The following is a 12,030-nucleotide window of genomic DNA, read 5'->3' as shown; positions in this document are numbered from 1 at the left end:
CTGGAAGCAGCGTTTCAAACCATAATACCCTGTGGTTCTAGAAATATACAGTTCTAGTGTCTTGGGACAGTGTAACCTTTTTACCTTGACATTTTGAACCACAGAGCCCATCCGACCTAAGGCTAACTGACTTGTGTTTTATGAGAATATAACCAAACTGGGAGAAGGGAAGTATTGAAAACTGTCTCCTCTAGCCTTTAATGTATGGGAAGGGATATACCCAACTCCAAACCTTTTTAGTCTTCCCATTTCATCTAAGGCAGGATAAAAGCTGAAAGAACTTGTGATGAGCATATTCCAGGGGCTAGGTGCCCTAAAAGACTGAGACCTAATCCTAGAACTATAGAATGTTTCTCCTCCCCCCATGCATGACCACCATGTTAGCTGGGTTCCTGTGTAAAAGCAGGAGGTTACAGTTGAAAGAACTGGAAGCCTGTACTCTATTTATGAAAGAGTCTCTAGGGAAATCCAAGACAACATAGGAAACAAAAACAAGGACTCTAGAAACAATTTTAGCCTCTGACACCTGCAACTGCAGCAACCAACACAACCTAACTCCTAACAAGATAAACATAAAACCTCACACTAAAGGTCTATTTACTTCAGTTCCTTTTACCTCATACCTCATGTCTGGCTTTCAACAAAAATATACAAAGGGTGCTAAAAGGAAAAACACAATCTGAAGAAATGAATCAAGCATCAGAACCAAACTGATATGGCAGAGCTTAGAAATTATCAGACCAGGAATTTAAAATAAGTATGACTAATATGCTAATGGTTCTAATGGGAAAAGTGGGCAACATACAAGAACAGATGGCAAATTTAAGCAGAGATAGATATCCTAAGAAAATTAAAAAGAATACTAGAAATATAAAACACTGTAACAGGAATGAAAAATGCCTTTGGTGGGCTCATTAGGAAACTGAACATGGCCAAAGAAAGAATCAATGAACTTGAAGATATGACAATAGAAACTTCCCAAACTGAAAAGCAAAGAGAAAAAAGAATGAAAAAAAATATATATATGGAATCTAAAAAAAAAAAAAGGTTCTGAAGAACCTAGGGGCAGGACAGGAATAAAGACACAGATGTAGAGAATAGACTTGAGGACATGGGGAGGGGGAAGGGTAAGCTGGGATGAAGTGAGAGAGTGGCATGGACTTATATATACTACCAAATGTAAAATATATAGCTAGTGGGAAGCAGCCGCATAGCACAGGGAGATCAGCTCAGTGCTTTGTGACCACCTAGAGGAGTGGGATAGGGAGGGTGGAAGGGAGACGCAAGAGGGAGGAGATATGGGGATATATGTATAGCTGATTCACTTTGTTGTAGAGCAGAAACTAACACATCATTGTAAAACAATTATACTCCAATGAAGATGTTAAAAAAAAAACAAAGACAAAATATCCAAGAACTGTGTACATGTACAAAAGTGTAACATGTGTAATGGGAATACCATAAGGAAAAGAAAGAAAGTAACAGAAGAAATATTTGGAGGAATAACAGATACAAATTTTCCAAAATAAATTACATCCATCAAACCACAGGTCCAGGAAGCTCAGAGAACACTAAGCAGGATAAATACCAAGAAATGTGCATGTACGCATATCCTATTCGACCTGCAGAAAATTAAAGACAAAGAGAAAATCCTGTAAAAGCCCACAGAAAATAATATTTTACTTAGAGAGGAACAAGAATAAGAATTACATTGAATTTCTCTTGAGAAGCCATGCAAGGAAAAGGAGAGTGTAGTGAAACATTCAAAGTGTTGAAGGAAAAACCACTCACTTTGAATTCTGTATGCAGCAAAATTGTCCTTCGAAAGTGAAAAATAAAGACTTTATCAGCCAAACAAATATTGAGAGAATTGTCACCAGTAGACCTGTCTTGCACAGCTAAATGTTAAAAGAAGTTCTCCACAGAGAATGAAAACGGGATAGCTTAGATACTTGGATCTACATAAAGAAAGGAAGATTGTTAGAGAAAGAATAAGTAAAATAATATATTTTATTTTTAACTAATTGATCTAACAGATAACGATTTGTTCAAAATAATAATAGCAACAATGTATTCAGTGAATATAGTTTACTGGTAAGTGAAATTAATGACAGCAATGTTATAAAGGACAAGATAGAAGAATTGGACTACTCTGTCACAAGGTATTTGAACTATTCATGAAGCTGTATAGTGTTATTTGAATGTGGACTGGAATTAGTTGTAAAGGCATGTTGCAAACTCCAGGGCAACCACGAAGAAATTTTCTTAACATAATGGTTATGCTAAGAGACGAGAGACAATGGGGCCATATAAAACACTCGACTGAAACCAGAGAAGGCAGGAAAAGAGTAGGAGACAAAGAAAAAAAAAGGGAAACAAAGAGAAAACAGTTTAAAATATAGCAAATATTAATCTACTTATATCAGTAATCACTTTAATGATGACTTGTCTAAATACACCAATTAAAAGTCAGAAGCTTCCATATAATGTTTACGTATAGCTGATTCACTTTATTATAGAGCAGAAACTGACACACCATTGTAAAGCAATTATACTCCAATAAAGATGTTAAAAAAAACACAGTACAGCCGACTTAAAAATTGCTTCAAAATTGCTTCAAAATTTAAAAGACTAGATCTCATGTTAAGTGTTCTTACCATAACAAAATTTTAAAAATTAAAAAAAAAAGACAGAAGCTGTCAGTGTCAAAACAAAACAAAAACAAAAACCATGTTTTCTACAAGAAGCCCATTTTAAATATAAAGACACAGATAGATAAAAGTAATGGGATGCAAAGAACATATACCATGCTAACACTAATCAAAAGAAAGCTGGAACAGCTTTATTAATTTCAGACCAAGTACACTTCAGAGCAAGTAAATTGTCAGGGATTAAAAGATGCATTATGGTAAAAGGGTCGATTCTCCAAGAAGACATAATAATCCTTAATGTGTATGCACCTAACATTAGAGTGTCAAAATACACGAGGCAAAAGTTGATAGAACTGCAAGGATAAATGGACAAATCCACTATTATAGTTGGAGACTTCAACTTCCCTATATCAGAAATGGACATATCCAGCAGGCAGAAAATCCATAAGGACATTGTTGAACTGAACAACACCATCATTTAATTGAATCTAACTGACATCTACACAACGCTTCATCCAACAACAGCACAATACACATTTGCCCCAAGCTCATGTGGAACATTTGCCAAGACAGACTACATTGTGGGCCATAAAACACACCTTAACAAATTTAAAATAATATAAATCATACAAAGTATGCTCTCAGACTAAATGGAATAAAACTAGAAATCAGCAACAGAAAGATAGCTGGAAAATCTCAAAGTAATAGGAGATTAAACAACATACTTTTTTTTTTTTTTTTTTTTTTGCGGTACGCGGGCCTCTCACTGTTGTGGCCTCTCCCGTTGCGAAGTACAGGCTCCGGACGCGCAGGCTCAACGGCCATGGCTCACGGGCCCAACCGCTCCGCGGCATGTGGGATCTTCCCGGACCGGGGCACGAACCCGCGTCCCCTGCATCGGCAGGCGGACTCTCAACCACTGCGCCACCAGGGAAGCCCTAAACAACATACTTTTAAAAACATAATCTGTCCTTGGATAACAGGAGATTCTCAGGGAAGCCATCCTTTATGTGTCAGCCCTCTCAATGGAAGCAGGAATATGGTGCTCAGCTCCTTTTTTCTTTTTAAATATTTATTTATTTATTTATTTGGCTGCTCCAGGTCTTAGTTGCAGCTTGTGGAATCTTCTTTGTGGCATGTGGGATCTTTTCATTTGCAGCATGTGAGATCTTTTTCTTTTCTTTTTCTTTTTTTAGTTGCAGCATGCAGGATCTTCGTTGCCACATGAGAACTCTTAGTTGCGGCATGTGGGATCTAGTTCCCTGACCAGGGATTGAACCAGGGCCCCCTACATTGGGAGTGTGGAGTCTTAGCCACTGGACCACCAGGGAAGTCCCTGGTGCTCAGCTCCTGATCCCAGAATGTGTGACTTATCCCCTGAGTTCATCTTATGGCAGGAAATATTCTGATTCCCCTAAAAGCATTCAAGGCATCTTCTATCAGTTTAAGATGTAGAGAAAGGCAAGCCACAAATGTCCTTCCTGTGGTTTCTAGAATCCACACCTCTATAAAAGGTTGAAGGTGTATATTATGCTTAAAATCACTGGATTTACCACCTCCAAAATACAGATTTGAGTCCCTGGTCTATCAATGACTAGCTGTGTGACCTTGAGCTAGCCACTCCACTCTCTGAGCCTTAATGTCATCTCTTGTAAAATGAGGATAATATTAGTACCTTCTTCATTGTGTTGCTGTGAAGGTGAAATGAGCTGATGCATCTAAAGTTGCACTGCCAGGAGCATAGCAATTATCCTATAAATGGTACCCTAATACTAGAACCTACATATTGTATTCCCTGAGCGTAGCCCTATACTAAATATTGTCATGGAGAAGGGAGCCAAGAGGAAGTAGCAATCTAAGCCCTGTTCTCAGAGGACTCAAGATCTGTATGGAGAATGAAAATATTCCACGTAAGATAGTCAGCAAATAGTGTGGGACAGGGAATATCTGGGTGCGAAGGGCATGGATCAGACTAGGCAATCAAGGAAGGGCTGCCCAGAGAAAGAGCAACTGAAGGAACTATGAAGGTATGAATAAGTAAAGGACAAAGTTGTGGAGACGAAGTAGAATCTAGGTTATCTAGAGGCTGGTGAGAAGACCAGCCTGGAAGAAACAGAAATTGAGGTAGAAGAACAGATTAGAGAGAACAGAGAACCAAAGCATGCAAAGTCATTGAAAGGTAGCTATAAATACCTGGAGTCGTAAATCTCTTAAACTTTAGGGCCCTCGAATCATTGAATCCTTGATCATGGGTTCAGAAACCATAGAACACATGAATCCTAGCTCTCTGAAAGCATAGAACTTGAACCTTCTAGACCACCACTGTCCAGTAGAACTTTTTTGATGATAGAAATGTTCTAAACAGTGTCCAGTACAGTAGCTACTGGCCACATGAGGTTATTGAACCCTTGAAATGTGGCTACTGCAAATGAAGAAACAGAATTTTAACTTTTTCTTTAATTGTAACTAACTTACATTTACATTTAAATAACTACATGTGGCTAGCAGTTACCATTGGACAGTACAGTTCTAGGCTTTGAGCCATTAGAGCCTATAGAGCAGTTTGGCCTAAGAATCCTAGACTTAAAGTGCTGGAGTCAGAGAACATTAAAACCATACAACACTTAGTACCTTGTATAGAAAGAGCCTTTCAGTCTTGAACAAGACCTCAAGTCTTGGTCCATCTCCTTCACATCATCTATATCCCACAGACTAAAAAGGCCATGAGTGTGATCCTTGGTAACCTGCCGGTCAGCGACTACTTCAACATCATCTCCTTTTCTGACACAGTTAGTGTCTGGAAAGCCAGAGGCTCCATCCAGGCTACCATCCAGAATGTCCCCAGTGCCAAGGACTACCTGGGGCACGTGGAAGCTGCTGGCTGTGTTAGACCTACCCACCCAAATTGGCAGGCTGTGGTTACATGGGAAATTCTTGAAACCCTCCCTTCATGCACCCATCCACTTCACCTCTCATAATGTCTGAAATATCACTGTTACATTTTACACAAATATGTCCCTTTGTCCTTCTGTGTTTCTTTGCCTAGTGGAAAGAGCATAGCTAAATCTCCATGTATTTTAGGACACATTCCTCTTTGGGGCTGAATTTCCTCCTCTTTAAAGCACATACTCAAAAGAATTTGCTGAAACTTTTATTTTTTATCAATAAGCTAGATATTTATTTCTAAGTATTTGAGCAAGCTGCTGCCCTGATTTTGGCTTCTGATCAATCCTCTCTCAGACGATTACTGAAGTCTCCCCCACCCACCACCTCCTGACAACTCAGCCCTTTTTCCCCTGTAGCATGGAGGTGGAGATGCTATCCTTGGGGATCTGCCAATCTGACTAGAGAATGAGACATCCCCCCAGGAAACAGTCAGAGCAGTCTGAGACAGGGAGTGATAAAAACCAAGGACATGTGGGCCCCACTGTCAGATCTCAGGGAGCCTGTGTGGGGGTGGGGATTTGGGAAGGATGAGCAGCGGAAACAGTGTGAGCAAAGATAAGGAGATATGACTCTGCCTGGGAGGTTGGTGAGGTACCCAGTGTGTCCAATGTGGGTAGAAGTTACTAGAAAAAGTGGTCTCACAGTCTGCTCTCCAATTAGGGACTGACATCAATGCAGCTCTGCTGGCAGCTACTTCAGTGCTGAACCATAGAAACCAGGAGCCTGGGAGGGGCCACAGTGTGGGAGGATACCTCTCATTATCTTCCTGACAGATGGGGAGCCCATGGCTGGAGTGACAACTCCCAGTGTGATCCTCTCCAACATCCGTCAGGCACTGGACAACAGAGTGTCCCAAGGTCAGCTTGGCCTTTGGGGATGATGCTGACTTCCCACTGCTGCGTCACTTGTCCCTGGAGAACCAAGGAGCAGCCTGGCGCATATATGAGGACACCAACACAGCCCTACAGCTGGAGGGCCTCTATGAAGAGATCTCCATGCCTCTGCTGGTAGATGTGCATCTGGACTACCTAGGTGGCTTGATTGGGGCCTCACCTTGGGCCTTTTTCCCCAACTACTTTGGTGGTTCGGAGCTGGTGGTGGCAGGCCAAGTGCAACCAGGAGAGCAGGAACTAGACATCTACCTGGCAACCCGTGGCCCCAGGGGTCGGCTTCTCGGGGCCTGCCACAGTGAGGTGGCCACCAACAGCAGCCAGAACGTCTTTGGTTGCCCAGGGGAGCCAGCCCCCAATGTAGCCCACTTCATACGCTGCCTCTGGGCCAACATCACCTCTGGAGAACTGCTGGAGGCACACTTTCAAGCTCACGATGCCAGCACTCACCACCTGCTGGCTTCCAAAGTCCTCAACCTGTCCTTTGAATAAGATTTTGTCACACCTCTGACATCACTGGTCATGGTGCAGCCCAAAGAAGCCACTGAAGAAGTCAGGAAACAGACTTTCACCGCAGATGGACTAGGCACCATCATGCCCTCATCCACCAGCAGTCATGGCCCGAGGGCAGGCACAGCCCAGCCAGCCTTGGTTCCCAAGGTTTCTCCCAAATCAAGGCTTGTGAAACCAAAGTTCTACTTATCCTCAACTACTCCTGCCCAGTTCCAAGGAGTTGGAGCCACTGGGTCAGAGCCCTAGTACCCCATCCACCCTCGCACACCAAAGCCCCAAATTCCAGCACAACAGGATTCTGGCAACTTGGCTCAGCCAACATTTAGGATACCACCTGCTGCCATTGTGCCCTCAAATTCTGGTGGCCTATTGCTTCTGAAGCCCAACACGCCATTACATCAGAATTCTGGTACCCTATTACCCATGAATTCCAAGACACAAGTCCCACCTCTGAATCCTAGCACCCCAGCCCAGCCCAAAGGTGGCTCTATGAAACATGTTACTCTGCTGCATTCCAAACCTGGTTCTCCATCACAACCTAAATTAGATGCCCCATCACACCCCCAACCTGGGGTACTTACATCACAGTCACCCAAAAGCCTGTCACAGCCCAGGGCTGGAGTCTCCACACATCAGTTTTTCAAATACCCATCACACACCAGAGCAAGTGTTCCTGCTCCTAAGACCCCAAACAACCTGCCGTACCCTAGACCTGGGATCCTCTTACCCAAGACCCCTAAAATCCCATCACCTCTAGTGCCCCACCTCATCAAACTCCCCTAAGCTTATCACTTTCCAAACCTAAGACAACAATCCCCAATAAACCCAAAATCTCATTACCCTCCAGACCTGACAAACTCAGGTCCCCACCTCCTCAGAGCCTTAGCATACTTCCAAGCACTATCTCAAGTCCTACAAGTCCCAGCAGTTCCATGACAATTTCTGTCCTTGGAGAGCCCCTCCCTACTCTCTTTCTCCCCACCCTGCCCTCTCTGCTGCCCCCTGGAAGGCTATGGCATCAGCATGACCTGTTGCCAGAGCCCCAGTGCACCAGGAAAATTCTGGGACCATCTGTGTCAGGAGTCCCGACAATGGGCCTACCCAACAGCTCCAGGCCTATGCCAGAAGGCAACCCCCCAAACCTGCCAGTCTTGCTGCCTTCTAGCATCCTCCCTGAGGTGGTCATCCTGCTCCTTATCCCTGAGGAGCTACAGCTGCTGTCTGAGTCAATGGAGGAGTCCAAATTTGTGGAGTCCTTGAACCCACTGGCTTTCTATACCTTCCTCACTCCTGACAAAGATGGTGAGTGCCATAGGCAAGAGGTCAAGCCACAAGGGGTGGGGGCAGTATGAATAGAGGGAACCAGGAGCTAGAAGTATACAAAGCTTATGCAAATTCTTGTGATTCAAACTGCTTGCTTGCTTACTTTGAGACTTTGAACCAACTACTTAACTTCTCTGGGCCTCAGCACATTCGCACATAATTAGAGGCCCTGGGAGAGAAGGGAGGTTAAGACTGGGGAATGCACAGAAATGAACTGGCCAAGCTATGGCTTTGACATTTGCTTTGTTGGACAAGAGAATTGCTCATGCTTCCCAAGCAGAGAAGGGATGTGGGGTTATAAATTGGAGCATCACTAGGCCAGTCAGCTCTGATTGGTTCTTTTGTGCTCTATGAAGAGCCCTGCTTAATGAAGGGGATATAAAAATTGGGGAAGATGATGACAGTTGTCTTTAAATTTCCCAAAGACTGTGAAATAATAACAGTTTACATTTTTTAGCTCTTCCTATGTGCAGGTACTGCTCTACATATTGTACTTGTAGTCCTCATTTAATCCTCACCAAAAAACTCTTAATATCTGCATTTTACTCATGGGGAAACTGAAGCACAGAGAAGTGAAATAACTTGTTCCACATCACATAGCTAGTAAGAGATTTGAACCTACATAATCTGGTCCCATGCTGAATGTGATTCACCCCTTCACTATTCGCCTTCCTGAGAGGAGTGACATTTCCTGGGGTGACCTTGTAGGGCAGGATTAGAACCAGGTGTTGGTGGCAATAAGTCATAGAGATAGAAATTTGGGCATGACATCCTTGACATACCCCTCTCCTTCACCACCCTCCCTCCCAATATCCCATCCATCTTCAATTCCTGACACTGTTATCTTTAATATGTTTGTCAAATGCACCCACTTCTCACTACCCCAACTGTCACTATCCTAGGGCAGACTACCATTGTGCCTCACCAACAAAACTGTTCCAGCCTCCTCACTGGTTTTCTTGCTTCCTCTCTTGAGATATTCTCTTGGCCATTCTCCCACAGCAGCCGAAGGGATCATTTATTTTTATATAAATTTATTTTATTTTATTTTTATTTTTGGCTGTGTTGGGTCTTCGTTGCTGCACGCGGGCTCTCCCTAGCTGCGGCGAGCAGGGGCCACTCCTCGTTGTGGTGCGTGGGCTTCTCATTGCGGTGGCCTCTCTTGTTGCGGAGCATGAGTTCTAGGTGTATGGGCTTCAGTAGTTGTGGCACGCAGGCTCAGTAGTTGTGGCACACAGGCTTAGCTGCTCTGTGGCATGTGGGATCCTCCTGGACCAGGGCTCGAACCCATGACCCCTGCATTGGCAGGCGGATTCCTAACCACTGCGCCACCAGGGAAGCCCAACACGATCGTTTAAAAACATAGATCACTTCATGTCCCTTCCCTACTTAACTCCTCTCAAGGGTTTCCTATCATACCTAGAATAAAGTCCAAAGTCCTCTTTATGAGCTTCAAGGCCCTGCATAATCTGCCCTCTATCCCATACCTCTCTGACCTCACCTTCTCCCACTCACCCTCTGAACTCAAGCCCCAGTGGCCTCCTGTTCCTCCAATGGGCCTTGCCCCCATCCCTACCTCCACTCAGAGACCTCTTCCAAGCTGTTCCTCCTGCTTGAAAATTGCTCTGCCCTGCCTTGCCCTGCTCCCTACCTACCACTCTCATCTCTTCCATTGCCACTCAAACTCCAGCTCATGCCTTAAATCTCAGGTCAAATGTCCTTCTCACCCCTTCCTACTGCCCCAGACTATGTCAAGGATCTGCAACTCCCTCCATCAATCTGTTCTTTTTTCTTATAGCATTTGTCACCACTGGTAATTATAATTTCATTCATGCCTGCCTTCCCAACCAAAATATGAGCTTCACCAGGTCAGAAATCATGACTGACTTTTTCACCACCATATCCCTGATGCTTGAACAGTGCCTGAATGAATAAATAAATGATCACATGAATGCATGCATAAATGCTATAAGAAAGAATTTTGAACATAACTGAGCTTGAAAGACTAAGGTACTATGGAGAACATAAGGTCTCAGTCTTGGCAATGTGCAGGTTAGATTGGGAAGCCAGTGAAGACTCTCCTGGTCAGAAGGAGAGTCTCCCCTTTGGTGGGCCGAGGACATCTTTGCCCTCAGAGTGTGAAGGATTTCTCTTATTTCTTTTACACTTGGCAGAAAATCCACATTGGGACAGCAATTCTGAGGAGATTCTGGGAGGAGCTGGAGGCAGCATGGAATCTCAGGGAAGTTCTGCAGGGCTAGCAAAAATTGAACAAAGAGCTCCCCTGACAAAGATCCCTGAGCTTTCATTTCCATTCAGTTAGAATTTTCACAGGCATTGTATGATCCCAGAGGAGGGGCAATGTATTAATTTTCCATTGCTGCATAATAAATTACCACAAACTTAGTAGCTTAAAACACTCCCATTAATTATCTCACAGTTCTATGGGCCAGAGGTCTAGGCAAGAGTTAGCTAGGTTCTCTGCTCAGGATTTCATAAGACTAAAATCAGGGTGTCTATCAAACTGAGTTCTCATTGTCTTCCACGTTCGTTCAGGTTGTTGGCAGAGTTCAGTTCTTTGTATTAAGACTGAGATCGCTGTGGGATTTTGGGGTTTTTTTTTGTTTTCTTTGGTTTTTTTGTTTTTTTCTGATTGTTGGCTAGCAGTCACTCTCAGCTTCTAGAGGCCCCTGGGGCCACTTTCAGGTCCTAGAGGCTTCCTGCATTCCTTGCCACGTGGCCCCGTCCATCTTCCAAAGACAGCCATGGAGAATCTCCCTCCTGTTAAATCCTTCTCATACTTCAAATCCCTCTGACATCTCTGCCTCTGATCTCCAGACCCAGATTTAAAGGGCTCGTGTGATTAGGTCATGCCCACTTGGATAATCTCCTTATTTCATCAACTGCACCACATACCATGACCTATTTATGGGAGTGATAACTCACCATATCATACCCTGAGGATTTTACAGGGTGTATATACTGGGGAATCTTGGGGGGCATCTTAGAATTCTACCTACTACAGACAGAGAGCAAGAGAAAATAACATTTGAGTTGGCCTGGAAGAATAACTAGAAATTGATCCTTAGTAGCTAAAGGAAGGAGAACATTCCAGGTGACAGGAAAAAACAGAAGCAAAGGGTCACTAGCAAGATAAGGCAGGGCACTCATAAGAATAGTCAGTTCAGTTGGGCTGGAGCATGCAGAGAAGCCTGGAGAGCTAGGCAGGGACTAGATATCAGGAAAGACTTAAATGCTGAGCTCAGGATTTTGGGGTTTATTTTGGAGGAGGTGACTGAGAGGCCAGGGGCCCCAGAGTACCTAGGAATGTAATGGATCAGTCTCTTACCAACACAGTCCCCCTCTTTTTTTTTTTTTTTTTTTTGGCGGTACGTGGGCCTCTCACTGTTGTGGCCTCTCCCATTGCCGAGCACAGGCTCCGGACGCGCAGGCTCAGAGGCCATGGCTCACGGGCCTAGCCGCTCCACGGCATGTGGGATCTTCCTGGACCGGGACACGAACCCGTGTCCCCTGCATCGGCAGGCGGACTCTCAACCACTGCGCCACCAGGGAAGCCCTCCTCCTCTCTTTTGTAGGCACGTTGCCAAGCATCTTCACCTTCTCATCCTCGGGTAAGCCAACCACCCTCGCTGTCCTGTTTGAGTACAGGACAACTTGTGCACTAGGACTGGGCCTGGGCTGTCTCT

At 44.2% G+C, this 12,030-nt stretch overlaps 1 protein-coding gene across 1 annotated transcript in view; it reads left to right on the top strand.

The window, feature by feature from the left end:
* Positions 1-12,030, top strand: part of ITIH6 (inter-alpha-trypsin inhibitor heavy chain family member 6) — a 49,891-nt gene that overhangs the window by 24,405 nt on the left and 13,456 nt on the right. The window contains 9 exon segments of the mRNA XM_032618905.1: positions 5,363-5,534; positions 6,258-6,335; positions 6,338-6,450; positions 6,452-7,206; positions 7,208-7,254; positions 7,257-7,742; positions 7,745-8,302; positions 10,498-10,588; positions 11,918-11,955. Coding sequence (XP_032474796.1) covers positions 5,363-5,534; positions 6,258-6,335; positions 6,338-6,450; positions 6,452-7,206; positions 7,208-7,254; positions 7,257-7,742; positions 7,745-8,302; positions 10,498-10,588; positions 11,918-11,955 — 2,338 coding nt within the window.

This window comes from Phocoena sinus, chromosome X, assembly GCF_008692025.1.
Source record: "Phocoena sinus isolate mPhoSin1 chromosome X, mPhoSin1.pri, whole genome shotgun sequence".
NCBI classification, from domain to species: domain Eukaryota; kingdom Metazoa; phylum Chordata; class Mammalia; order Artiodactyla; family Phocoenidae; genus Phocoena; species Phocoena sinus.
This window is presented reverse-complemented; position numbering and strand designations above follow the sequence as displayed.